The 27,691-nt window shown below is 57.8% G+C and overlaps 1 protein-coding gene across 1 annotated transcript; it reads left to right on the forward strand.

The window, feature by feature from the left end:
• Nucleotides 1-680: 680 nt before the first annotated feature.
• NAPA (NSF attachment protein alpha) lies at nucleotides 681-26,259 on the forward strand. The gene is made up of 11 exons (XM_060083481.1): nucleotides 681-910; nucleotides 11,633-11,712; nucleotides 14,694-14,810; nucleotides 19,844-19,890; nucleotides 21,334-21,411; nucleotides 21,606-21,661; nucleotides 21,749-21,833; nucleotides 22,690-22,794; nucleotides 23,975-24,043; nucleotides 24,483-24,533; nucleotides 25,491-26,259. The coding sequence occupies exons 1-11, from the start codon at nucleotides 792-794 to the stop codon at nucleotides 25,590-25,592; spliced, it is 909 nt and encodes a 302-aa protein (XP_059939464.1). The 5' UTR covers nucleotides 681-791; the 3' UTR covers nucleotides 25,593-26,259.
• The last annotated feature ends 1,432 nt before the right edge of the window (nucleotides 26,260-27,691 follow it).

Here is a 27,691-nt window from a genome sequence, read left to right on the forward strand (position 1 = left end):
ATGGCGTAGCTTGGACAGAGTTACTCAACACAAGGTTGCCACAAACCTTCAGTTTGTAAAAGCCATAATTTCTGCGAAAAGCAAGAAAGCAAAGCACGATAAAATGATGTTCGCCTACTTCACTGGCCTTCCGAAACCAATTTCAGCATAGGTCGACAGAGGGCGCAGGAAAAGGGATACCATTTTCCGTCTTACCACTTACGCCTTTCGAAGTGAAGGAGAACGTCAGGAGGTAAAGAGCGAAGGCGGGGACTAAACTCGGCGCAGGGGAACTGTCAAACCCCAGGCGTGGATTGGCCGTGTCTTCCGGCATGGACCTGTCACGTGAGGATCAACGGTCAACTGACTACGGTCCAAATTCCGCCGGGAAGTGCAGACGGAGCCAAGGGCTGATGTTGATTGGTGGAGGAAGATCCAGCAAGCTAGCACCTCAAGGCGGGTCCTTGGCGGTGAGGACTTCGATTGGCTTATGCTGGGTCACGTGGTCTGTCCTGGTAGCACCAGGAAGAGAGTAGGGTGCCGTACGCGGATGCATACGCATGCGTTAAAGCATCGGGTCGCCAATTGGAGGCCGTGACTCACGGGGCGGCGTGCGGCCGTGGGCGAGGGCGTGGCCGACGGGGCGCGCGCCGCGCTACGACGCCTCTGGTTGGCCGGTGAGAATCACGTGGTTCTGGGCCGCAGGAGGCGCGCGCCGGTGCGACGTCAGCGGAGACCACTAAGCTCACCTGACCTGTGTACTGCGGCCCGGCCGCAGCTGAGTCCTCCGAGGGCCCGGGTCGGGCGGTTTGATGAGTACCTTTGCGGCCGCCATGGACAACTCCGGGAAGGAAGCGGAGGCGATGGCGCTGCTGGCCGAGGCGGAGCGCAAAGTGAAGAACTCACAGTCCTTCTTCTCGGGCTTATTTGGGTAAGAACCGCGCCGAGGGGTCCGGCCGGGACCTAGACTGAGAGGACAGAGGAGTCATAGACTGGGGTGGCGATAGAGACGAAGGGCTCGAGCCTAGAGGACGGGGGGGGGGGCGGGATTACGTGACATGGTCTAAGGCAGCAGAGGTGACACCGGCCGAGGGCCAGGGTGCCCGGGTTGTGGCATTGGCAGAATAGTTTGAGGAGAGTCTGTCCAAGATGGTAGAAGGGCCCTGGGCTGAGGACACCCAGGCCGAGGCGACACCATCTGGAGGCAGGAAGGGGACCCAGGCTGAAGGTGGGCCAAGGGGCTGGAGGAGAACCTGGGCCCGAGGGAGTATGGTCTCAGGCTTTGAAGGGGACCTGGCCTGCGGGGACTGAGGGAGCCTGGGAGGGCAACCAGGTCAAGAAGCCTTTTGGAGCTCTAGGAGAACCTATTTGAAGGATCCCAGACGGCCGTCTTGGGTCCCTGGGACTGAGGACCCCTGCCCGTGGGCTTCACCTTTCCAAGCCCTGGGGCGGTGGATTTGTGTGAACGCAGGCTCAGGACTCAGGGCTAAGGTGATCCTGGGAGTGATGAGCCCAAGTCTGAGATGTGTGAGGTGTCTGGGATGGATATGGCCTTGGTCACGGGTGAGTAGTGTAAGGGGACCTGACACCCTGAGTTCTGAGCAGAGGAATCCCTGGGGTGATGGAGTTACAGCTTCTGAAGAAGCCTGGACTGGGAGGCTGGAGACTAAGGTGGGATGAGGCTTGATTTGGGAACTGGAGGGATAAAAGGGAGAGATGAGTGAGATGAGAAAACCAAAAGGGGCCGAAGGCCTGCTGTGTGATCCTTGAGTAAGGATTGGGTGGGCATTGTGAGTAGGATGAGAGTGGCGTGCCCAGGATACCGCTGAAGGGGTCTGGGAGACAGAACCAACACCTGCAGTGTGGCAGACATTTCACATAAAGTTCATGTCGGCTCGTAAAAGTCGTTTGGCTGGCCATCCTTTGAGGAATTTTAGTGGCTTAGGAGTATCAAAAGCCCTGGTTTGAAGTGGTCTCTGCCATTTCATGACCTTGGGTAAGCTGTTTAATTTCCCTGTTACAGGGGGGGCTTAGTGAAGTCTGTCTCAGGTGTTTGTTACTAGTATTGAATAAGAATGCGAGTAAAGTGCTTAGAATTGAGCCTGGGATGTGGTTATCACTCTGAGAGTGCTAGCTACCATCATTGTGACTTCCAGGAAGGAAACAGGTGTGGAGCCTGTACGGGGCTGGTGGGGATCAAGGTAGGGGTCTGATGGGAGAAGTGGGGATGGGGGGTCAGAGCAGGGAGAAACAGTGTGATGAGAGAGGAGCTGAAAGAGGTTGGGAAGGGAACTCCGGGCCGTGGGGACTTAATAGGGTGAGGGGAGGGGGCTTGAGGCCCCGGGTGGAGGGAGAAGAAGGCCGCGGAGGACTGAGGAGGGTTGTGTTGCTCATCGGCCTGGGAGGAGAGCTGCAGCGGGCCGGGTGAGCTTGTAGTGAGCTAGGGGGAACCGTGAGGAGGGGGCCGCCTGGAGCCTGGCAGCAGAGACAGGCAGAGGTTGGGGAGGGCTGTGAGGCAGGGAGAGTCGTCCAGAAGGCTGGGGAAGGGGCTTGCGGGGAGGACCAGGGATTGGGAGAGATGGTGTTAGGAGGTTGGTAAGAAATGAAGTAGGGGAGGGTTCTTTCCAGGAAAGGAGATGGGAGCCGCTCGTTGTTATTTGAGGGTGGATTATGTTTAGTGAAAGAACTTGAGTAACCTGGCTGAGAATTGCCTGGTGTGGAGAAACATCCGGGGCTGATGGCCTGTATTGATTAGGTGAGAAATGTTTTATTTTGGAGGCTAAGAGTGGGGAGAGGGTATATGTGTGTCTGCTTCCTTCACAAGGGGAGAAATTCAAGTGCAGTGTTCTGGGGTGGGGCTAAGAGCTCAGTTTTCGGTAATGGTTTTCCTGGGTGGCTTTTGGTGTCTGGTCCCTTTGGACTGAGGGTTGGTGTACTGTTGGGCCGTGCTTGGAGGGAGCAGCTGAGTGAGACCCTGAAACACCTGCCACCTGGTTGGGAAGAAGATGAACACTTGCTGAAACACTAGTAAAGCAGAATTGTCAAATGTGACTAAGGGCTGGATTCTGTCGTTTGTGGGAGGTTCCTGACCTGACAGGAAGCTGCATGAGCTGAAGGGAGGTTCTGGTGAGGTGTGAGCTGGGCCCCAAGGAACCCTAGGTCATGCTAAGCGAGTGGGAGCTGGGGAAGGTGTTCTAGGCAGAGAGAATTGTGTGAACAGAGGTCTAGTGTGAGGGGAGGTTCTGCCCGAAATGATGGGGAACCAAGATCTAAAGGGAACAGGGATGACTCCCCAGAGGAGAGACCTCCATCTGGGAGGATGAACAGGAGTTCCAGGGGTACCCTCTGGCGGGGGAGCACTGCTTCAGGCAGAGGAGACAGTTTGAGCAAGGCCCAGATGAAGGTTTAATGCAGGGGGTTCCGTGTTAGCCCATAAAGGTAGAATGGGCAGAAGGGGGTGAGACTGAACAAGAACCAGGCCCATTCCTGGAGGGTCTTCTGACAAAGGGCTTGGATTTGAGGAGGTGTTGGAGAGTATTGAGGATTTTAACGGGGGCCTGTCTTAGTCTGTTTGGGCTGCTGTAACAAAATACCTTAGGCTCGGTGGCTGATAACCAACAGAAATTTATTTCTCACGGTTCTGGAGGCTGAGAAGTTCAAGATTATGGTGCTGACAGATTTGGTGTCTGATGAAGACCTGCTTCCTCATAGACAGCTATCGTTTCACTGTGTTCTCAAATTGTGGAAAGGGCGGTGGAAGGGGTGAACTAGTTCTCTGGGGTCTCTTTTATAAGGGCACTCATCCCAATCATGAGGGCTCCACCCTCATGACCTGATCACCTCACAAAGGCCCCATCTCCTCATACCATCACCTTGGAGGTTAAGGTTTCAACACATGAATTTTGGTGGGGGACCCAAATATTCAATCCATAGTAGGACTAGTGCTGGAGGGTTCCCATCTGCCTTGTAGAAAGGACTGCAGCAACTGGTGTTGGGGAGAGTGAAGACAGTGACAGTAATAATAGCTGATAACGTTTATTAAGTGCTCACTCTGAGTCTGAGTCCGGCCTGGGCCAGGCGCTTTACCTGAGTCCTCACATGTTGTCCTCACGACATCCCCGTGGAGGTGGACAAATGGGGGCTTAGAGATGTTGGTATATTTGCCCAGTCCTCTGGTGAGTGGGAGATCGCGTTCACACACAGGCCTGTCTGATCCCAAAGCCCTCTTGCTGCCACACGAAATTTCTTCTTGATGCTCGGGCCCATTTCTGGGCACTCCGTTTAGGGAAGATGTTGGCAAACTAACTAGGCGTCTTAGGGAGCTTCCTTCCTCTGGTTCCCCCATCTTCCCCACCCACGTGGCAGTTTTCTCCAAACATCTGAAAGAAAAAGCAGGTGCATTCATCCCAGACCCTTCAGCTCCAAGAGCGGTTGCCATGGTGCAAGGCTAGCACACAGGACAGGGATGCAGACGGAGACCGAGACCTGTCTGACCAGAGCCGGAGGGGCCAGCCCGAGAGGACTTGCCTCATGGGCGGGAACCATTCCTGACCCCTTCCCTCTGGAGCCAGGGTTGCTGGGGTTCAGCGTTTCACACCCCCCTGTGGCTTCCAAAGACTGGAGGGGGGAGTGTCGGGGCTCAGCTTGTCCCTCTTGCTCCTCCTTCCCCTTTCAGGAACCTCAGCGATGACGGCAGCCCAAACTGAGAGGTCTCTGCTCATGTCAGAAGGGCCAAGGCAGGTTGCTCCCGCCTGGGATCGGGGGCAGCCCCGTCACCTTGGCTGTTAAGGCCTTCTTTGCTCTTCGTTGTTTCTGGGCTGCCAGACACTAGGGGGCTTTGGTGCACCAGCAGCCTGGGAGGGAGGCTGTACCAGCCGGCTCGCAGATCCCAGCTGCTTCTGTACCTCCCTCCCCTCCTCAGCTCCCCAGCCGGGCTCAGGAGATGGGAGAGCAGCCCAGACTTCTGCTCTGGAAGCAGAAAGGTGGCGATTTCCCAAAGACGATGCAGTTGTGGAAAAGGAGAGGGGAGATGCAAGATGCGCCTTTTCTTCCTTCCTGCTGCCTGTCTCCCGAGGGATCCAGACTTCTTGCCGTACCCCTGCGGGATTGTGCAGATTCCAAACGGTAGTTCTGTTCCCAGTGCTTTTCCTCGTCCCTGACATCTCCCCCGTGACCCCTTCCCCCAAATCCAAAATAAAAACAACTTTCCACTCAGATACCAGTGTGTTTAGCAAGTTTTTTCTTCTGTGAACTGAAGATCATAGTAACACCTACTTCGTAGGATTGTCCTAAAGAGAGAATGAGGTGACGCACGTGAAGCGCTGCGAGCCCGGTGCCTGACCATGGTGAGGGCTTGTCAAGTGCTTACTTTTACCAACAGTATTAGTATTAGGTATTGTGATTGGAAGTTGAGCCCGAGGCGCTGGAGGACTAGAGGTAACGGGGTGCTTTCTGTGCACAAACAGCAGCCTGCAGATCACATGTTGACACGGTTCCTGCTTGAACCACTCTTGGGCACCAGCAACCCCTGGGAGCCCTGGAGGCTGGCTTTCCTGAGGCACAGATTGCGGCCAAGGTCCTCCGGGTAGGTGTCCCCCATCCAGGACCCCCCCGGGCCCTCGGCTGAGGAGTGCCGGCTTCCAGACCACCCTCCACCTGCAGAGCACGCAGGACCCCGGGGTGCCGGTGAGCTGGGCACCGAGATGACTCGCTGTCCCTTGCCAGCTGCCAAGATCCACAACTTCAAACTCAGCCTCTCTTGCCCGGGCTCAGAGTGGAGGCTTTCCTGAGGGGACACAAGGCTTCCAAGGAAGCCAGCCGTCATCTCACCGCAGTCTGAGGGTTCTGCCTCTCTCTTTTTTTTTTTTTTTTTTTTCGTTTTTGTTTTTGTTTTTTTTTTTTTGCGGTACGCGGGCCTCTCACTGCTGTGGCCTCTCCCGTTGCGGAGCACAGGCTCCGGACGCGCAGGCTCAGCGGCCATGGCTCACGGGCCCAGCCGCTCCACGGCATGTGGGATCTTCCCAGACCAGGGCACGAACCCACGTCCCCTGCATTGGCAGGCAGACTCCCAACTACTGCGCCACCAGGGAAGCCCCGATTCTGCCTCTCTTGATGGATGGGACCCTGCTGTCTGCTCACACAGAGGTTTCGACACTCCTGTTTGGAGTGGGGCTACTGAGAGGCAAGGGTCTTTTCGAAACATCTTTTAAGAATAGGAACCAGGCTTCCCTGGTGGCGCAGTGGTTGAAAGTCCGCCTGCTGATGCAGGGGACATGGGTTCGTGCCCCGGTCCGGGAGGATCCCACATGCCACGGAGCGGCAGGGCCCGTGAACCATGGCCACTGAGCCTGCACGTCCGGAGCCTGTGGTCCGCGGCGGGAGAGGCCACGACAGTGAGAGACCCACGTACCGCAAAAAAAAAAAGAATAGGAACCATTGGGCGCTCTGGCTGAGATGAAGGAATCCTGTTGGGTTGCAGAGGGCATCCGTATAAGAACCACAGGAAGGCCTGCTGGTCCATGTGGCAGGCGTGGCCTCTGCCTTTGAGCTCACGGGCAGGAGGGCGATGTCCCGGGAACCAGCCCCATCAGTGTGGTGTGTAGGGGGTGGGGTAGGTGGGAGGCCCCCGGCTCTGTGGAAGCCAGGGGAGGGGCGCCACTTAGCTAATCTGGAGGTAAGGCGATGAAGCCCACACTGAGATGCGAAAGGAGAACATTTCCAGCACCTGCACTCTCCGCCCGCCTGAAGCGAGTGATGCTCTCTTTGGCTGAGCACCTGCTGTGTGGCAGGCGCTCTCCTGGCTGCTGCCCGCAGGGGCAGGGGGTGTTCCTCGTGCCTCCAGCAGGCCTGCCGGCTGTGGCGTCTGATCCCCACTTACAGCTGAGGAAGCAGAGGCTGGGGCGCCACGAGCCAGCACTGGAATCCAGGCCTGGCTGACTGGGGTCCTCGATTTTTCCACCCACCCCGAGCGACTCTAGAATCCCATTGCCGGGTGGCCGGCAGCCCTTGGGGTGTATTTCTCCTCCTTCATATAATAGCAACTGTTCGAGCACCTGCTCCAGGCCTCATTGTGCTGTGTGCCAGGTACTGCACCTTCTCATCCTCACGAGGACGCCTCCCAGGTCAGGCTCATTGTCTCTGTGTTACAGATAAAGAAACCAAGGCTCAGGGATCACTAGCCCAAGGCCACACAGCTAGCAAAGTGCCCAAGGCTGACTTCAGCCCAGGTCTCTCGGCCCCCAAGTGCATTCTCTCTCTCCCCATTGGGCAGCATCTTCCTGGCAGCATCGGCTTGGGCCAGCCCCTTCACCACTGTGAGCCCCAGCTTCCTCCTCTGTACGCCAGGGTCATACCTAGAGGGTGACTGTGAGGTTCTCTGTGCTGCTTCAGGTGGCACCTGGCAGGCCGCTGTAATGAGTCGTGAGGATGCACAGCAAAGGAGAGGAGGTCGGGGCTGGACCAGCCCTTGGGTCCATTCTTCCCCACCCAGGGCGTGGACGGAGAATCAGGGCGGGGACCTTCAGGCTGAAGAGGGGGCTGAGGGCAGGTGTCTATGGCACCGCAGAAGGACAGGGGTTTAGGGAGTGTCGGGGACCTAACATGGGAGTTAATCCACCTGCCTTGCCTTCTGAGGCCCTCAGGAGACTGCAGGTTGGGTGGGGGGCTTGTTTCTGGGAGCCGGGAAGTGCCCAGGAGATGGAGAAAGGAAGGAGGGAGGCTGAGACTCTGCCCTGCAGAACCCCTGGCCCGGGTCCCACCGGGCTATCTGTGCATGCCTGGCACCGCACCCTTCCCTCCTCCATATGACAGCCGCTGGAGGATGGTGGCTGTGCCTGGGAGACCTGAGACTGCTTCCTCCGCCTTGCGGAGGGGAGAAAGCAAAGCTGAGTGGGGTAATTATAGACAGCCCTGCACCAGCCCAGCCCAAACCAGTTGCCTCTATTCCTGGTGTGGCTCGGAGCTGTGTGATGGGAAGGGCAGAGCAGAGGCAGCTTGGGGGGATCAGTGTGGGGAGGGACAGTCAGCTGTCACAGGGGCTGCCACCTGGGCTCTTCAGAAGATGCAGGGCCAGCTAGCCCCTCTGGCCCTTGTGCAGGGGTCCGAGGGAGGCCTGGTTTCTTTCCCTCAGTGAGTTTGTGGGGTTTGTTGGGGAGGCCACTCTTAGATAAGTGACATGAAGTGACCTGACCAAGGAGAGAAATCCTGTCGTAAACCATGCAGGTTTATCACACGGGGAGACAGCTTGGAAAAGCAGAGGAACTGGGCTCTTCTTCCTTCTGCCCATTCTTTCCTTGCAGAACGCTCCTTATTATAAGGCCTAAACCCTTCTCCTGGCTTCCAGCGTGGGGTCCCCCGTCCACCTCTCCAGCCTCAGTGCCTGCCACTCCCTGGACCATAGCCATCCTGGTCCCCTTCTCTTCCTTGAACTGGCCAAGTTTGTTTCTGTCTCAGGGCCTTTGCGCATGCTGTGACTGCTGCCTAGAATGTGCTTCCCGCTTCACATGGATGGCTCCTTAGTCATCTTTGGGGCCTAAGCTTAAATCTCACATAGTCACAGCAGCTTCCCCTGACCTGCCCATTCAGAGAAGCCCCTCGTCCCCCAGTCCCTCTGCAGTTGTCTTGCTGATGTCCTGTTTACTGAGGGTCAGGTCCTTCTCCTTTGTTTGCTGCTGTTATCTGCAGTGCCTGGCACATAACAAATGCTCAGATATTTGCTCCCCAGTTGAATAAATGGCTATGTGAATGGCTTCTGCTTCAGGATTTGCCAGGGACCTGAGCCATATTACTTTCCCCTTTGATGACTCCACTTTCATCTCTAAAGCAAGAGGCTGGAGCTCCAGAGATTCTCCTGTCATCGCCTGGTCATGGGAGTGGCCAGGACCCGAGCTTTGAGGGGAAGGAGAAGGCAGGCCTGGAGGCCTGAGCAGATGTTAATCCCTCTGGCTTTTCCACCCGCAGTTAGAATCAGTGAGCCAGCATGGGGTTGGCCCAGCTTAGTCTGGGATCATAGGATTTCAGCCCAGCAGCTGACAGGCCTTGTTTTCTGAGTCCACCCCGTCCCACTGAGCCGAGGCTGACTCTGCTCATTGTTACCACCCGGCTGTGGGCCTCTCCGTGGGGGGACGGGCCATTCCTGCTCCTCCGGGAACCTGAGCTTTTTCAGAGAATGTCTGGGTCTGGAGAGGATTTAGTTGTACCCACGAGGAAGGGAAGGAGGAGCCAGGGGATCCGTGGGGCGGGCATATCTGTGGTTCGGCCTGTGAATGCACCTGACTCCTTTCAGAGAACCTTCCAGAGAAGATCCCCCAGGGGGTTTTGTAGCCTGGCCCCCAGGGACCCTTCTGAAATCTCTTCTGCCCAAAGCTTATGAAAGTCCCTCACCTCTCCAGGGCCGGGAGTGGGTTCTGAGGAAGTCACTCCGAACAGGGGCCCCAGGCCCAAGGCGTCTTGTGCAGCTGTGGTGGGAAGATGGGGGAACCCAGCAGGGTGAGTGTGGGAAGTGTGCATCACCACATCCCTCAGGGCTGCTTCCTGGGGACAGCAGAGGGTGGGTGCAGAGTCAGCACAGCCCCAGAAGGCAGAGGGGAGACTTTTCATCTAAAGAAGCTTACCTGGTGCGATTTGGATTCAGGAAGCCGGGATTCCAGTCCCAGCCACCCTGCCAGCCCGCCCTGGGGGTATTGCCTTCCCAAGTTACCTGACATGGGACAAGTCACTGGTGGCTGCTTCCCAAGAGGTCAGTCTAGGTCAGCTTTTTCCCTCCCAGACTCGCTTGATCATCTGAATCATCTGAGGCCATTGTTACAAATCTTGATTGCAGGCCCCACCCAGACCTGCTGAGTGAGATCTCCAGGGAGGGTGGCTCCGGGGCTCTGGTTTGATTATTATAACAAACATCTGATGTGCACCCAAAGCATGGGCAAGCTGGCCCTACCTCACCAGCAGTGCAGAGGGCAGGGGTGCTCCCCATACTGTGTCCAGAATTACATCGGAGGCCCTCACCCTCTGTGACTGGTGTCGGCGAGGTTCCAGGGTCGCTTGACACAGGGCTGAGGGGTAGGACAGTGAAGATGATTTATTTGTGTGGCTTTATTTTTTGGGGGGGGATGGGGGGCCAGTGAGCACCCTCACAGCTTGCGGGATCTTAGTTCCCCAACCTGGGTTGAACCTGGGCCCTGGCAGTGAAAGCACCGAGTCCTAACCACTGGACTGCCAGGGAATTCCCATTATTTTGCCATTTTAAATAATCTTGTGCTGAACACCCTCGTAGCTTCTCTGCTTAGTTTCTTTCTTTGTTTTTTCTTTTTTTTTTTAGTTTATTTATATATTTTTATTTTTGGCTGCGTTGGGTCTTTGTTGCTGCGCGCGGGCTTCTCACTGCAGTGGCTTCTCTTCGTTGCGGAGCACGGGCTCTAGGTGTGCAGGCTCAGTAGTTGTGGCGCACGGGCTTAGTTGCTCCGCGGCATGTGGGATCTTCCCGGACCAGGGCTCGAACCTGTGTCCCCTGCATTGGCAGGCGGATTCTTAACTACTGTACCACCAGGGAAGTCCCTCTGCTTAGTTTCTTAGGATAAATTGCTAAGAATGTAATTCATTGCTGGATCACAAAACCCAATGTAAATGCTAATATTTAAAAAATATATATATATTTTCTTGAATAGGTAAAATATGCAGACGATTTTAAAATCCAGACAGTACTAACAAGGGATATGAGTCTGTCTCCCACACCTGGCACCCAGTTCTACAGACCCCACCTTAGAGAAAAATACACACACAAAAAATACTTTTTGTGTGTGTATTTTTCCAGAAATCTTCTATGTTTACATGTATGTTTCTGTTCTCACCCTCTTTTTCTGTTTTGTTTTAACACAAATGGGAACTTTCAGTGTACATATTTAAAAACAGTATTTCTTCATATGTCTGTATTATTATATGTCTGCCTAGTCGTGAATTGGCAGCAACACGCTTTTAGGGTTGAGACGTCTTCATAGGACAGCTGCAGTGTGCAAGGGACAGGGTTAGGGCACTGAGGAAAGGACAAGGTGTCCAAGGATGGACTCTTCCCCCAGAGTGCTTTGCAGTCTCGTGGGGAAAAGGGATTTGCAGAGAGCCTGGGATCCAGTGGTCAGCACCGAGCATCTGAGCAGGAAGTGGAGGAGACTGTCAGAGGCAGGGCCCCTGGGGGTGGTTGGGAAGGGCCCCCCCACCGCAATGAGGGTCCAGCCCAGACCTGCCCAGCAAGGGCCTAGCCAGCCTTTGCTTGGGGGCTGGGGGCCACCGACTCCATCTCCCTTGAGCCCAGGCAGAGGCCTGAGCTGTAGCTGGACTTGGGAAGCTGGCTTCACGGGGACATGCTGGGGCTGGGGCTGGGGCCACCATCCAGCGGCAATGTAAGGACACATCTCCACTGTCGCTGGGGCAGAAGGCTTGCTTTTCCCTTTTTGTTTTTGGGCCTCACTGTGCAGCATGTGGAATCTTAGTTCCCTGACCAGGGATCGAACCAGTGCCCCCTGTATTGGAAGCTCAGTCTTAATTAACCGCCAGACCCCCAGGGAAGTCCTGGCTTGCTTTCTCTTTGATACCAGATTAGATCTTTTTCTTACCTGTTTTTCCTTTCCTTTTTCCCACCTGTTTTTCCTTTCCTTTTTCCCAGAGGCTCATCCAAAATAGAGGAAGCATGTGAAATCTACGCCAGAGCAGCAAACATGTTCAAGATGGCCAAAAACTGGAGTGGTATGTGATCCCTGCTAGAGCGCCTCCATGGCTCTTTCTCCTCTTTCCCCTCAGCTTCCAGTCCCAGAGGCCTGGCTGAGGCCTCAGCCTTGCAGCTCCCCCACCAATGCCATCTCCAGCTTTACAAACCCACTGGCCTGCCATCTGGTCATTCCGAGCCCACTGGGTTATTTTACAACTTGGGTCACAGGGCCTTGGAATGAGAACTTAGAGGATAAGGATAAATAGATTATTGAATTCAGATAGACCCATGTAGATGATGAGCTCTCTGAGGGGTTTCTCCTTAAATTCAGAATTTCAGGTTTCCAACAAGGACCTACTATGTAGCACAGGGAACTATATTCAATATCTTGTAATAACCTATAATGGAAAAGCATCGGAAAAAAGAATATATATATGTAAAATTGAATCACTGTGCTGTATACCTGAAACTAACACAATATTGTAAATCACCTATACTATTACTAAAAAAAGAAAGACAGAATCTCAGGTTTCCCTGGAAGCAGTTCCCTAATACTTCCATCATAGTCTGAATTCTGGGCTTGGGATCATTCAGGTGGTTCCAATAATAACATTCATCACGGCTCCATTTATTGAGCACTCTCCTAAGCACCAAGCTTGCATTATTTAACTGAATCATCACAGCAACACCATGAGGGTCAGTACCATTAACATCCCCATTTCACAGATTTGGAAACTGAGGCTTGGCCCAGCCCTTTGCCCAACACGCCACGACTAGTGAGTGACTGAGGCAGAATTCAGAAACCAGAACTCTGACTCTGGAGCTGGAGGGCTTAACCTGCCCCATGTGGCTTCCTGACCTTTGGAGCCAGAGTGCCTTGGATCTGTGTCACAGCTCAGGCTGGCCATGTTACCCCAGGGAGGTTACCTGGCCTCTCCAAAACTGTTTCCTCCTTAGCACGGCAACAGGGAAAGGAACGGTCCTGACCCTGCGGGGCTGTCCTGTGGGTTCATGGAGATCAGTCGTCCCCACGCAGGGCAGTCAGCACAGCACAGTGGCAGCTGCGAGCTCCATTTCCCACTCCTATTAGCAGCACCCCTCCCTCTAGAGTGGGAGGGGAAGCCCTTAGAGGACTCCAGTCAACAGACTGGCAGACTGCAGGAGCACTTACAAGGTCCCCAGCCATCTGTGTGCTCTCACTCCAGTTGGGGCAAGACAGACACACACACAGACAGTATCATAGTATACTGGAAGAGCCTCTTCCCGGAAGAGGGCATCCCAGGTCACGTGCCTCCTGAGACGCTCACAGGCTGTGTTGGTGGGCGGAGTGGCCCTTCTGACTTGGCCAGGAGGGGTATGGTCAGACCCTGGCAAGGCTGGAGCTTGGGCGGCGTCCACCAAGGAGAGGTGGGTGGGCAGGGAGGGGCTCTTTTTTTAATCTTTTGGCCGCAGCACCGTGCGGTGTGCGGGATCTCAGTTCCCAGACCAGGGATTGAACCTGTGCCCCCTGCAGTGGAAGCGCAGAGTCTTAACCACTGGACTGCCAGGAAAGTCCGGGGAGGAGCTCCTGGAGGTCCAAGGGGCCGAAGATCTGTTTGGGAGCTACCTGCAGGCCTGGAAGAGAGGTTCAAAAAGCCAGTGCTCGAGCCCTTTGGGGGCTGACTTCATAACATGGCTTCAAACATCAGGAAGATTGGATCAAGAATATCAAGCAAAGACAGGGTTGAAAGTTCCAGGGAGGAACTTTCTGACTACAAAGGAAATGAAACCTGGGATGGGGCTGTGGAGGCACAGGGCAAAATGGACTATCGTTTTCTGAGAATATTTTTGGTGTCCTGAAAATTAGAAGAGCTTTTTCCTAAGCTTTCACAGCATGTATTGTGCCTAGAGCCAGATCCTATGTGTATTTTTATATGCTCCTAAGGTACCAATACCATTAGAGAAAGAATATTTATTTTTCAATCGCATAGATGGTGCTTCTCTCCTAAAATTTGTCACCTCCCTCCTTCCCCCAAATACTCAAACAAAAGTCTTAGTCCTTTTTTTTTTTTAACTTTTCTCCCAATGATACTACTTTTCTGGAAATTCTGCACTCAAGTTTGGAGCCCTTAAAAACAAGAAAGAAATCATACATGGTGAAAACCTGGGTGGCTTTGTCTAGCCTCCTGCTCTAAAGGTACAGGATGGGGGCCAGGCCCTCTTGTCCTCTTCCAGCTCAGGAATTCTGTGACTCGGACTCAGCTGGAGGAGGATGAAGGGCAGGGGGCTCAGGACTGAGCTGGCGTTGGCCACTGGAGCTCCCAGTTAGCACAGCCCCTACCCCTTGAGGAGGAGGGGTCCCGCTGTCTCCCACAGGTCAGATAGATTAGGAGCCAGAGACGTGGGAACAGGATGGCTTGGGGCACCTGGAAGGTGGCAGTTCGCAGCTGAGTACAGGACAGCCTGGGCTTCAGGTGTGGTCTCCGCCTCGCTGCACCCATGCGCATTGGTCCCCATGCTCTCAAGTTCGTAGCATCTCCATCCTGTTTCCCGTTCTGGACGTGAAGCCCTGGGGGAGTGGACCTCGTGAGGCCTCCTTGCCACTCAACCTGCCGCGACTCTGGACGAGGGACCCGCATGTGGATGGAGGCAGGGGAGCCGGGGAGTTAGATTGGAAGGGCTGGGGGCCGTGCGGGGAGACTTCAGGCTTGGAAGGGGAGAGGCAGTGGGGGATCTGGGGTAGCTGCATCCTGATCGCCACTCTCTTCCCCAGCACCCCTGAGCAGCCCCATCCCACGGTTCAGCCAGCACTCTGCTGGGGATGCTGTTTCCAGGCTCCCCTGGGCCAGGGATGCGGGCAGCAGCTCCGGGTCAGGAGGCCCGAGGTCTAGGCCTGCACCTCGGCTCACCCCGGCCAGGCTCTTCCTCTCTCGGGGACTCTGTCTGCCCCTGGAGAGCTCGACCACCTCCCCGGGCCCTGTCTGAGCGACCTAAAGTGTGGAGCCCCCCCTAAGACGGGGATCCCCCTTTTCTGTTCCAGCTGCCGGAAACGCCTTCTGCCAGGCAGCCCAGCTGCACCTGCAGCTCCAGAGCAAGCACGACGCGGCCACCTGCTTTGTGGACGCCGGCAACGCGTTCAAGAAAGCCGACCCCCAAGGTGAGGGCCTCTGTGGGCCACTGGAGCTGGCAGCCCAGAGCGCCAGCTGAGCCCCAACCCAGAGAAGGCCTCAGGTTTCCGGCCCAAGGTAGTAGGCAACAGGCTGGCCTGGAGGCGCTGGCGCTCTCACTTCAGCGTTGGCTCCCTTCTGGCGGCGTTTGCATCCCGCTCCGAGCCTCCGCCTCCCCTTCTGCTCTGTGCCTGCAGCTGATGGCTCCCCTCCCCTGCTGGAGCCTGCGAGCATTTGGGAGTGGGAGTTACATTTCAGACCCACCGCATGCCAAGGAGAGAGGAAAGTCTGTTCTGTTGTCAGAATTAACATGCGAGCGGGGGTGGGAGGGGGTTCAGAGACCAGCCAGGTAGGAGTTGCTGCCGAAAAAGGAGCGGAAATTATCCTAACCTGGCTTCCCTACCCCTTGCGGGTGGGGGATGGGGTCAGAGAGAACCGATCCCAGAGATGTAGCTACAGAGAACAAGTTCCTTAAAATGAGGGCGTGCTGGGGACAGAAGCCCAGTTTGGGACTAACTCACTGTGAGGAAACCGTTTTTGTCCCCTGGGCTCATCCTGAAGTAGAAGCGCAACCCAGTGGGTACCAGACTTCTGGATTTCGTGGAGCTGGAATTTTATTTTATTTTTTTGCGGTACGCGGGCCTCTCACTGCTGTGGCCTCTCCCGTTGCGGAGCACAGGCTCCGGACGCGCAGGCTCAGCGGCCATGGCTCACGGCCCCAGCCGCTCCGCGGCATGTGGGATCTTCCCAGACCGGGGCACGAACCCGTGTCCCCTGCATCGGCAGGCAGACTCTCAACCACTGCACCACCAGGGAAGCCCGGAATTTTATTTTTTAATCATGGTGCCAGACATCGGTTGCCAACTTTTAATTTTAAGAAGCTCATTTTTTTTAAATGACCATGTACTATCACTATTCACTCATAAGAGAATGGGAAATATATGAATATTAATTTTTTTTTAAAGAAAGGAGATGCATCACCTTGGAATAAAGGCCTATCCTTCCCGAGAGGGCAGTTGGCAGCAGTGCCCGGGGGTCTCTCCAAGGATCTGTGAGCACTGGTTCACACACCAGCGCTGGGGAATTGGTGGCAGATTCGTTATCGCCATCAGGACATCTAGTTCCCAGTGGAGGATTTGACGTCTGTGTGGACCAAGTAGCTGTTCTCTGTTCCCAGACTTGACAGGTGGCTCCTATGCAGCCGGGTGTCTCACACGTGTGAGCTCAGGCTCAGCAAGAACCAAGGGGAGGCCTTGTGACTGGGTGGGCCGTCGTCGCTCTGCACAAAGCCAAGTGCGCCTGGCTGGCAGCGCTGGGCCACGGCAGGCCATGTGGTGATGTGATGATGACCCGGGGTGACCTTGGGTTTGTTTTCAGCTTGAATCACCCAGGGAAGTCTGTGCGTCCCCCGCAGAGGGCCCCCACCCCCAGCCTGCCTCCTCTCTGGGGAACTGGTCGACCTGCAGATGCTGCCCTAGCATCTGTGATGTTCAGCTGCTGCTCCAGAGTGACTGGAAGGACAGATGTCTGGGGCGGGAGCTGAGGCCAGGCTTCATGGCACGTGCACAGCGCCACTTGCTCTTCAAACAAGCCCCCGCGCTTCCGGGGGACAGGCCCCACCTGGCACCGTGATGTCGCGTCCTTCCCCAGCTTTTGACCTGAGCCTTTTCAGCTAGCAGCGATGCTCTGCAGGGTGTGTGGGGGGTGCTAGGGCCCGGGTCAGGGGTGTGGCCCGGTGCCTGGCCTCCGGAAGCGTGGAGGGTGGCTGAGGCGTCGGTGGGAAGTCAGTAGTGGTTAGGTGTGGTGACGTGCCCATCTTGGGGCTCAGAGGCCAACTTGGTTTCTCTAGGGATCAGATCAGCGAGCCTGGCTCTCTGCCCTGGATGCTGAGGGTGGGAAGGGGTGGATCTGGTACTGGCGGCGGCTCTCAGGGAACAGGAGGCACTGTGGCTCAGGGGAGAGCCTAGTGTGGGCAGAGCCGGGAGCGGTGTCGGAGCGGCCGCGTCCCGGCACCACCGCATCTCGACTGCCCACCCCAGTCAAGGAGGATGGGGCTCACTGTGGTCTCTGAGGCCCGGGGGAGCCTGCTCCCCTGTGACCTCGGGGAGACACCTAATCTTTTGGGTCTCCATTTCCTGGTCTGGTAAAGCAGAGACCACACGTGAGATAAAGCACAGACGTGCCCAGCACGGCCCCTGGCGTGTGATAAACGTCCGGTGAGGGGCAGCCCTCGGCTCCCATCAGATGGGAGCCTGGCCTGGACACCCCCTGCCTCCCCCCCTGGCCGCTTGCCTTGTGAAGCAGAGCCGGAGGGCCCATGTGGATCACTGCCCGGCTTCCCCAAGCAGGTGGCCAGCTCCCTGGGGCCTCGCTGCTTGCCTCACCTGCCTCAGAGGCCTCGCCCTGTGTCAGCACTTCGTACAGGAGTCCTGGAAACGCCCCCCTCTCCACCACCGACAGGCAGCTGAGCCTGTGCCTGGGACTGCCAGGGCGGAAGGAAGCGATCGGGCGCCTGTCACCGCTCTCCCTCTGCGCGTCTTCCCTGAGTGTGGGCCGAGGGTGGCCTGCTGCCCTCCTTGGTGGCTGAGGGTAGAGGCGGGAGGCGATGACCGCAGCTGTCATTGGTTCCCGGCCACTGCCAGCCGCTATGGGTAGACTCAGGCCAGGGAGGCCTCTTACCCTGCTCGCCTGATAGCTGGGCCCAGGGGTGTGTGTGTGCACACCCATGCACCCAGGGCAGGGCAGTGCCCAGACCCCCGCTTGCCCTCCCCCGTGTGCTCCCCCAACCTCACTGCCAGCCTCACTGGGTACCTGCTGTGTACCAGACACGTGGTGTCTTCCTTCTACCCATTCCGCTTCTTCGTAGGGTTCTGCGATTTGCCCCCTTGTACTGAGGAGACCTGTCTCCCTAAGCCAGCGCCTTCCCCTCTCTGGGCCTCAGCCCTCCCCGCCCACCTTCTGGGGCTGGATCATTCCCAGAGCCCCTTTCTGGCTCCCGGTTTCTGCAGGTGGCTGGTCGGGGGCTGGTGTGCCAGGGTGCGCGGGCTGTTCGTTCCCGGGGTCTTGGTGACCGGAGATAAGCTGGTTGTAGCCAGTATGTCAGCAGGTAATCCTCTAGTGCTCTGGCTGGGGTGGCAGCTGGCAGCCTGCCGCTTTCAGGGACAGCTGTCCTGGAGCGAGGAGACTCAGCCTTGTGAATCCACGCTGCTGCCTGTGGGTAAGCCTTCTTCCCCTACTGCCACCGCAAGGGCCGTCTTGCTGACTACACTCCAGGCCAGTGCCAGCAGGCCCGGGGCGGCCGCTGCAGGGGAGCCCGTCCTGCCAGGGGAGCTTCCGGCCTCTCCTCCTCCAGGGCTGCTAACCTCACCCAGGCACCCTTTGCCACTCTGCCTGTAGCTGGCTGCTCGTGTGCCCCTTCGTTCCAGGAGAGGGAGTCTGTGAGTCGTTTGCAGGGGGGACCTGCTGGCCGCATCCCCACCCCCCACCCCCCACCCCCGGCTGGAGAATGGAGCAGGGTGGGGTGTACACAGCTCACGCACTGCAGCCGTAACCCCGGTTCCTTCTCCTTACCACTGGGTTGCCAGCTCATCAGTTACTTCCAGAAATGCTCCGTCACAAAACCTGTGTGTCTGTGTGGAAGTAACACTGCTTCAGGCCCTATTTGTTGGTGGTGTTCTCTCCCTTCTCTCCTTCTCTGCCCCGTTTTGCTTTCTTTCCCTCTTCTCTACTGCCTCAGGCTTCCCCCATCAGCCTCAGAACCTTGACCCAGTGGTGTACGCTCTCTGAATATTTTAGGGGTCCCGAGGGGCCTTTCAGAATTGGACCCGACCTACCAATCCTCCCTCCCCCAGAGTAGTGCTCACAGACACCCTCTTTTGGCCTGTAAATTTGGGGAGGGGGCTTGTGGACTCCCTGAAGGGCCAGCCACAGGTCTGGGCCTAAAAGCCTCTGTTCACATGTCTCCCTGCGTGATGAGACCATTAGCCCCTTGAGAGCAGACACCGAGCCTGCGGCTTCTTTGCAGCATCTCAGCCCAGTGGGCCCTGCTGACTTTGGAGACCCCGACGGCAGACCAGGGGGCTTACGAATGCCGGACTGCGGGGTGAATTTTCAGCCTTGCCCCAGCTCAGAGCCCACCTGCTGTGGTCTGTCCAGGCTCTCTGTCCGTCTCCCTCCATCTCCCCCAACACTCTTTCCTCCTGAGATGCATTAAAATGGTGTTTTAAAAAAAATCCACCCGAGAGCTCATCTCTATCTGCTAGAAAATGCCACCCACTCATGCTTCTCTCTCTCCTCCAAATAACTTATCAAAAAAAAAAAATGCCTTTCCCAAATTTCCAAATTTAAAAACTTGCAAAAGGTGGTTCAACAAAGGTACCCCAATTCTTCCTCCCAGGTGCCATCCCAGTGTGTGTGTTTTGTCGGTGAAACCTGTGGCTTGAGGAGCCAGCAGGCAGCAGTGCCAGGTGGAGGAGGGTTCAGAGGGCTCTGCTGCAGGCTGGGATATAGGCAGAATAGTGGAGACCCCAACCGCACGGGCCGCAGCATCACGGCACCCAGCCGCCTCCTGCCGCAGACGGAGGCCGGGGGATGCAGCTGGTTCAGGGTCCCACCATGAAAGGGTGGCAGAGCCCAGGTGGGACCTGGTCGTTCCTCTGATGTCAGCCTTTGCCGCCTCTGCCGGCAGCTCATCCTCAAGGGCAGGGCCTTGGCAGGTCTGGCCCAAAACACCCACGGGAGTCTGGCCACCAGCTGGCTATGCCCTGTCCCAGGGGTTGCTGGGAAGGTGGTGGCCCGAGGGAGGGGGCAGCTGTATCAGCAGGGCTTCCCCGAAAGCATGTGCCCGGCAAGTCACAGTCAGCAGAATAAATTAGCCTGACCAGGTTTCCTGCGGCTCGCGGATCCCCTCACCTTCCCTCCCTGCTCAGGAGAGTAGCCCTGCCCCTTCCTCCTCTCCTCGGCCTCTGCTGAAATGACTTCACCTTCTCATTTCTCCTCCCCGCCTTCCTTTTTCTCTCCCCAGAGGCCATTAACTGCTTGATGAGAGCAATTGAGATATACACAGACATGGTAAGGGTCACTGCGTGTCCTGTCCACCCCGTTCCAAGTCCTACCATATTGCCCCAGCCTCCCCTCTCCTCCTCCGTCCCTGAGAGCAGGCGGGAGACTGGCAGGGTGAGGGGTGTCACCGGAGCCGGGCTGGGCTGTCTGGGTCCTCATGCAGCTCCTCACCAGCCTGGCTCCTGGTGGCAGCTCCCAGCATGTCACAGGGGCTGACGGCCCCTCCCCAGGTCCTGCCTCTGGCCCCCCACAGGCTGTCATTGTCCTCACTCGTAGATGTCACTGCTGTTGGGGTCCTCGCGTATCCGGTGCATTTCCCCTTACCCAGACACCCCCCGCCAGCATCCCATTTGATTTGGGGAGGGTAGGCAGGGCCCAGAGTCAGCTCAGCCCTTGCCCTGCCCCAGGGAGCATCCCCGTCGACAGATGAGGTCCAGAGAGGCGGCTGCTGATCTGAGGCCAGGGAGCCAGGCCAGTGGACCAAAGCCAGGCCCTGGCTCCTGTCGACTCCACTTTTTGTCCCTTCGCACTCTACCTTTATCAGACCCCTCCCTCGGGCAGGAGCATGGGCCCTGCCTCCTGCCGGGTCCAGGGCCGAGCTGTAGTAGTGTCGTTACAGCAGTGGTAGCAGCTGCCATGTGTTGAAGCAGATGCTCTGAGCTGGGTGGTTTAGTCTCCCCTACAGCAGCCCTGTGAGGTGGGCACTGTCATCCCGTTTGACAGTCAGGAAAGAGGGTCCCAGACAAGAGACCTGACTCGCTCAGGGCCCCACACCTACCAACAGGAGTCGCTGAGACCCAAAACCAGTCCTGGCTGAGCCCAGAGCCTTGCCCCTTCCTGCTGCCCTCAGCAAGGAGGTAGCCATGGGCCAGGCATCTGGACCCCCAGCGGGTGGAGGCAGGTAGGAGGTGTTCAGCCCCTCTGGGAGCTGGAAGGCATCCTTGGGGAAAGCTCTGGGCGCCTGTAGGGGAAGCTGGAGGGCAGGGGTTGACGTGTGAGAAGGGCTGTGTGGCCACATGGGACAGGGAGGCCGGGAGGGAGGCTGTCTCTTAGGCAGCGGGGAGCCTGTGCCAGGTGACTCTGGGCTGGTCCTTCCGCCTCTCTGGACCATCTGTCACATGCCTCCTTGGGCCAGAGCTTCTGGCAAGTCCCTGTGCAAACGTTACCTCGGTGTTGCTCCATCTGCCTGGGCCCCCATGGAGACTGGATATGGAGGGACATGCCTGCCATCACCCAGTCAGGGCAGCACTCGGACCCAGGCCGCTCATGCTAGAGCCTCCCTTTTAAGCCCCGTGCCCCTCTGTCTCTTGGGACCTTCTGCGCACCTCCCCTCCCAGGGGCGGCTGAGGGCTGAGGATCCAGCTTCGGGGACCCGGAGGGGTGTAGTTGAGCTGGGACGGGGCACTCAGGACGCCCTTCGTCACTGAGGGCTCCTTCCCACGTCTCACCCAGGGCCGGTTCACCATCGCGGCCAAGCACCACATCTCCATCGCTGAGATCTACGAGACGGAGCTGGTGGACATCGAGAAGGTCAGTGGCAGGTGGGGCCCAGCCAGTGGCCGGGGAGGGCTGCCTCGGCCAGTCCTCTGAGACGAGGACAGGAGCACGGGGCACCGCCAGAGCCTGGGTAAAGGGCTCCGGTGAGTCCCGGGCCATATCGCGCCCGAAGGTGATGAAGGCTGCATTGGCCCCTCACCCTCCCGCCCCCGCCCGTGTCTCCCCAGGCCATCGCCCACTACGAGCAGTCTGCAGACTACTACAAAGGCGAGGAGTCCAACAGGTACCCCTCCTGCCCGCCCCGGCCCCTCGGTGAGGGCCCCGGGCCTGGCTCCCACCAACCTCCCTCCCCTCTCTCTGCCCCATTCAGCTCTGCCAACAAGTGTCTGCTGAAGGTGGCTGGTTACGCGGCGCAGCTGGAGCAGTATCAGAAGGCCATTGACATCTATGAACAGGTGGGGGCAGGCGGGGCTCCGAGCCCTGCTCTTTGGGGCGGGCACGGCGCCCCATCCCGCCTGCCAGTGCCCCTCGTCTGTCTCTCACCCTCTCCAGTGCCCCGCCCTCCGCCCCCATTCTCTGCACTTCCTCGGTCATCCCCACGCCCTCACCATGTACTCAGCCTGGATGAACACTCTCCACCCACGACCCCATGCGGTATCACCGCCCTCTTCCTAGAGAGGCCCTTCCCACACTCCTCACAGGGCACTTCCCAGGCGGCCCCAGAGTGAGGCCAACTCTGAAGAACCAGAGTCAGGGAGAGAGTGGAAAGAATTGCGAGGCCTGGGGTAGCCAGAGGCAGCTGAGGAGCCTGCTAGAAGGGGCCCGGGAGGGAGTGTCCCCTGGGTATGCAGGCTCCCCTCTGCTGGGCGGGGAGGGCTGGCGGGGGGGCCCGGCCTCCCTGGTGGGCTCAGCCTGCCCAGGAGAAAGGCAGGCAGCTGGCCTCGGAGGAGAGCGGGGCGGGCACCGCCTCTCATGTTCCCGCAGCCTGCCACCCCTCTGCCCACCGATGTGCCAGCCTCCTGTCGGGCCTGACAGCAGGGCCGCCTCTCCCTCCACCATCGCGGGTGCCTTGGGAAGCCCACGGACACCTGGCCTCAGCCCTGTGGCCACACCCCCATTCCCCATCATGCCCTGGTCCTCAGTCACTCACAGACCGGTTGCTGACTGCCCCAGGGCTGGTCTCTCTTCTCCCTGCCCTTGGGGTCCTGGGTTAACAGGGCCCCACTGGAGAACAAACCCACTTCCCAGCTGGCCCCCAAGTGCCTGGCAGTGGCCCTGGCCCTCTGGCTGCCCGCCTCCTCGTGCCTGCAGGTGGGGACCAATGCCATGGACAGCCCGCTGCTCAAGTACAGCGCCAAGGACTACTTCTTCAAGGCGGCTCTCTGCCACTTCTGCATCGACATGCTCAACGCCAAGGTGAGCCCAGGCCCAGGGGCCCACCCAGAGCTTACCCCACCCCCACAGGGTGACTGCCCTTGGAGCACAGTGTCTGTCACTAGGCCGAGTCACCTCTTAACCCCTTTGGAGGGTAAGCCCCTCACTCATGTCTGGCCCCTGGCATTCGGCCTTTGGGCAGGAAATGCTTGTTTCTATCCCTGATTTCACTCGCTCAGTCCCTGTAGCCTTTGAGTTTCCAACTCCCGACTTGCTCAGTTGCCAGGCTTTTTCTTTTGTGGGAGCACGTTTTGAGTCCTTCCCGCACCCCATGAGGTTGATACCATGGTCGCCCCATTTTACAGATGAAGACACTGAGGCTGAAACCAGAGTCCCTTGTTCAAAGCACGTGGCTAGTAAACTGCAGCCCCAGAATTCCGGATCTTTCTGACTCCCAGTGTCATGATTTGAACCAGAGCCTAAATGCCAGCCCTGCTCGTTCTCAGGGCATCTTAGCAAGAGAGGGGTCAGGGCTGGGTGAGGGTTTGGGGAATGGCCAGGGAGAGGAGCTGGGTTCTGCTGGCGTCTGGGATTTCTTGGGGTCTCCAGCTGCCCCATCCTCAGCCACATGGTGTGTCTGAGCCCCACCCTTTCTCCCTTTGCCAGCATCCAGCAGGGCAGGTGAGAGCTTGGGCTTTGGGGTCAGGCCAGTTCAGATCCCCAACACGTCCCCTGTGCCCTGAGCGGGTCACTACCACCTCTGGATCCGTTTCCTACTTTCAAAATAGGGTCACCATCGTTTGACCCTCCCCAGGTCCTCGTGAGGGTTAAACGTGAGAAGTGCCTGGTGTCAGGCCTGACACATAGGATGTGCTGCTGTGAGGCGGTACCAGGCAGTTGTTGCCATTGCCCCTACCCTGGGTGGACCGGGTGCAGGAGAGGCACTGAGCACCGGCCTGGGGAACCCTCCTCCCTCCCCCAGGCCCCCGCCGCCCCCCGTTCCCTGCAGCTGTCTCTGCAGCCAGGCTTGCACTGAGCTCAGCTCCGTGAAGCTGCCGCCAAGCACAGAGCCTGGTGTCACTGGAGGCTGTGGGGTGCACAGACAGCTGACTCGGGGCCAGAGCGGCCCCCGATCCCCTCGGCTGCCAGGCCAGCTGCTCCGAGGGCCCTTCTTTATTAACTTGTCCCCTTCGTCCTCCCCTACACCCTCGCCAACACTCAGCTCGCTGTCCAGAAGTACGAGGAACTATTCCCTGCGTTCTCCGACTCCCGGGAGTGCAAGCTGATGAAAGTGAGTGCCAGGGGCTCAGGCCACCCCTTTCCTGCATGTGCGCTTGGAGCAGGGCGTGTGGACAGGCGTCTGGAGGCTTGGCTCCGCTTAGCACGATCGTCGAGATTTGTACAGTACTTTTCAAGGGTCTTTTGTTTCCCCCTCATCTGCCATTTGGGTCACCAGTTTCTGGATGAGACAAGTACGATTCAGTCAACGATGGAGCTGGGGGCAGAGCTGGGAGGCTGTGGGATCTCATGCACACAGGCACGCGTGCACACGTGATGTTCTGTGTTAGTGACTTTCTGATGCGGACGGCAGGGTTGGAACATAGCCCCTTTCTTCCCGTCAGCGTGGGGGTCCCCCCGACTGTCACTCACCCGGATAGTGTGTGAATCTCATCCAGGTCAGGCCTCAGGCCAGCCTGGGCCCCTGAGCCCCGCCTGCTATTCTCTTGCAGAAATTGTTAGAAGCCCACGAGGAACAGAATGTGGACAGCTACACCGAGGCGGTGAGTGGCCGGCAGGGGTGGCTGCCCTTGTCAGATGTGGTCCCATGAATTTCACCCTTTTTTATCTCCAGCCCCGGCCCCAGGCCATGAACTCCTTTCTCCAGTCGCTCCAGAATCCTCACAAGTAGCCCCAAGAGGTGCGGGGAGTGTTCTCCCCGTTTTAGAGATGATGGCACTGAGGCCTCTCGGGGCCAGAGCTGGGGTTGGAGCCCATATCTGTCTGCTCCTGAAGGCCAAGGTCTTTGCACCACTCAGAGTCCCCCTGGGTGAGCAGTTAAGGCTGTCTCCCATCGGGCACTTTGGGTGGTCCTGGATGTGCAGGGAGGGAGGGAATGAGTCGCATCATTCCCCCTCCCCTCCCCGAAAGCAGGAGGGAGGAGGAGCAAAGGGTGCCGGAGAGGCAGCATTGGGAGGGTCCCCCTTTCCGGCAGCTTCTCCGATAGAACCGCCCCACGGAGATGTTTCTCCCTTTTTCCTTACCCTGTTCTGAGCTTTCTGGAACTCAGTTACATCCAGCTCAGGCCCACATTAGGTCCTCCGGACTGTATCTGTCAAGCACGTCTCTCCCTGGGTACCCATCACCAATCGTAGGCCTCTGAATGGTGACAGAGACCAAACTCGTCAGGTCCACCCCGCCGCTTCTTCATGTCTCCAGGCCTCAATTTACCATCCGTAAAACAAGAAAACTGGACTTTTTTTTTTTTTCAGCTATAAAATCTTTCTTCCCCCCAAGGGAAGCCTCACACCCAGGCCAGTAAAGACACAGAAGGGAGCCGCTCCGGCTTGGGTCGGGGCCCACGCCTCCCCTTGCTCCTCCTCGGGGACTGAGGCTGACAGGGACACACCTGGAGGATCTTGGGAACAGAGACCGTGGGCTGGGATTGGTGACAGGGCGGGAGCCGAGGCCAGGCGCAGGGTGGGCCGCCCCTCCTGACACCGGTTCCCCGGCGCACGCAGGTGAAGGAGTACGACGCCATCTCCCGGCTGGACCAGTGGCTCACCACCATGCTGCTGCGCATCAAGAAGACGATCCAGGGCGACGAGGAGGACCTGCGCTAGGCCCGCCTGGCGCCCGTCTCCCTGCCCCGTCCGCTCTCCCCGAGCCTGGCCCTCCAGTGAGGATCCAGAGGATCGCGAAGAGCCCAGAGAGGTGGGGCCCGAGACGTTGGCTGTGAGACCTTCCCTCCTCCCCGCCAAGGGGTCTCGCAAGCCACAGTGCAGGCTCCACACTGCTTCGGGGGCCCCTGAGGCCAGGCCCGCTGGCCAGACGGTCACCCTCTGTTCCCGCCGCATCCCTTGCCCCCTGCCCCTTTATTTAAGCCCCCGGAGGTACCCTTCTCCCCGCCGCCGATACGCAGAATCTTTGATGCAGACCTATTTGCTGTGGGTGCTGCCAGGGGTCAGGGTCAGCATCTGGCCCCCCATCTCCCAACCAGCTGAGTCGTGAGGTTGGTGTCTGTCTCTCCACCTTTGTCCCCCAGCCGAGCTCTGAGCCCACGTAGCCACCATGATTTGCTGTCACCGCTGGGGGTGGGCTCCTCCCCGACCCAGCACGGGAGCCTCCCAGCCTCCTGCAGCCCTCACCTCTCAAGGTAGTCCCAGGCCCTGGAGCTCCGAGGGTCATCCCCATGCCCACCCCTCCATCTCCACCCTGCGCTTCGCGGTGTTGTTGGTGGGAAGCTGCAGCTGCCTGAGGAAGGAAATAAAAGACAACACTTGTGCATGAGTCTCTTCCTCCTCACCTGTGCTCCCTCCTCACCCTTCAGGGCCTGTGTCCCGTCTCCCTGGCCCTCCTGCCTTGGGCTCTGGGAATGCTTTGTGGGAAAGAAGAGGGCAGGCTTAACCAGGAGGATGGGCTGGGTCAGGGCCTAGAGAAGGGGAGGCCCAGGGCTGGTGGGTTTGGGAGCCATGGGCTTGGGATCTTTGAGCTCCGGGCTTTCTGGTCCTTGGTTTCCTCAGCTGGGATGGTGGATGCCAGTGCCCCTCCCCCAGAGCTGGCGGGAGGATGGGTGCATCACTGGTGATAAGAAGGGGTGGAGGAGGCCCACCAAGTCTTCCAGCCTCACACCCCACGTCCATATTTCCCTGCAGGGAGGGCTGAAAGCCCCAGTGGCACTGTTCCATCTGTCGAAGGGTGGGGGAGGGGGCGGCTTCGGCGGGAGGAGTACAAGGAGGACCGAGTGGGTATGGTGAGTGGGAGAGGAAACAGCAGGAGCCCTTTGCCCGGGAAAGGAGGGCAAGAATCAGCCACCTCCTCCACACTCCAGCACGTGGGCCTGCCAGTCAGGTGGACAGTCTGATGGGCCTGTGCTTCCACCCGGCACTGGGCTGGGCCGGGCGCTCCCCACTTTGGAGTAGGGGAACAGCTGGAGGAGGGTCAGTGCCCAGTTGCAGACTCAGTGTCACAGTATGTGGCATGACGTCAGGAAGTGAACAGGGGCTGCAGAGGAGGTGCTGCCTGGGAAACCAGGGCAGGCTCCTCGGAGAGGTGCTCCAGCCTAGAGCCTGGAAGGAGTTCAGGAAAGGTTCAGGCTCAGTGTGTGTCAAGAGAGTGGCCTCTATATGACACCCTGTCCTGCCCCTCTGTCCCTTTCAGCTTTTCCCACAGCTCTAATCGATTGATAACGGCTGCCTAGAGCTCAGTTAAGACTCCTGAGATCTCAGGTTGATTACCAGTGTCTGCCATGGCACAGGCTGAAGAGTAAGTAGTGTGAGAATCTGTTTGTGCCACCCATGACCTAAATAGTGATTCTCAACCCTGGCTGTGCTTTAAAATCATATTAAAAGTGCTCAAGCTTGGGTTGCACTCTGATAAATCGTGATTTGATTGAGGTTCCCCACCCGTTTGGTTTTGGAGTTTTTTTCCATAGGTGATCCAAATGTGTAGTTAGGGTTGGAAACCACTGAACAGGACCGTTCTTTCCTTTCCGACCCCATTTGTTTATTCATTCACTCAAATATGAAGGGAATGTGGTTTCGCGGTTACCAAGGGAGGTAGAAGAAGCCGGAAGAAAACATTGGTCAGAAGCGGCAGAACCAGACCCCACCCCCATTTACTCAGCAAGTATCCACTCAGCACCTACTGTGTACCACGCCCTGGTTCAAACCCTGGGATTACAGCACTAAATAGCATAACCAGATCTGGAGTGGACACAAAC

Source organism: Mesoplodon densirostris, chromosome 19 (assembly GCF_025265405.1).
Source record: "Mesoplodon densirostris isolate mMesDen1 chromosome 19, mMesDen1 primary haplotype, whole genome shotgun sequence".
Taxonomy (NCBI): domain Eukaryota; kingdom Metazoa; phylum Chordata; class Mammalia; order Artiodactyla; family Ziphiidae; genus Mesoplodon; species Mesoplodon densirostris.

Excerpts from the sequence above, each read along its gene's own strand:
- NAPA (XM_060083481.1), top strand. The coding sequence starts at position 792 with ATGAGTACCTTTGCGGCCGCCATGGACAACTCCGGGAAGGAAGCGGAG. Across the intron at positions 14,811-19,843 it reads CAAGAAAGCCGACCCCCAAG|AGGCCATTAACTGCTTGATG; the intron begins GTGAGGGCCTCT and ends TTCTCTCCCCAG. Across the intron at positions 24,534-25,490 it reads TGGACAGCTACACCGAGGCG|GTGAAGGAGTACGACGCCAT; the intron begins GTGAGTGGCCGG and ends CGGCGCACGCAG.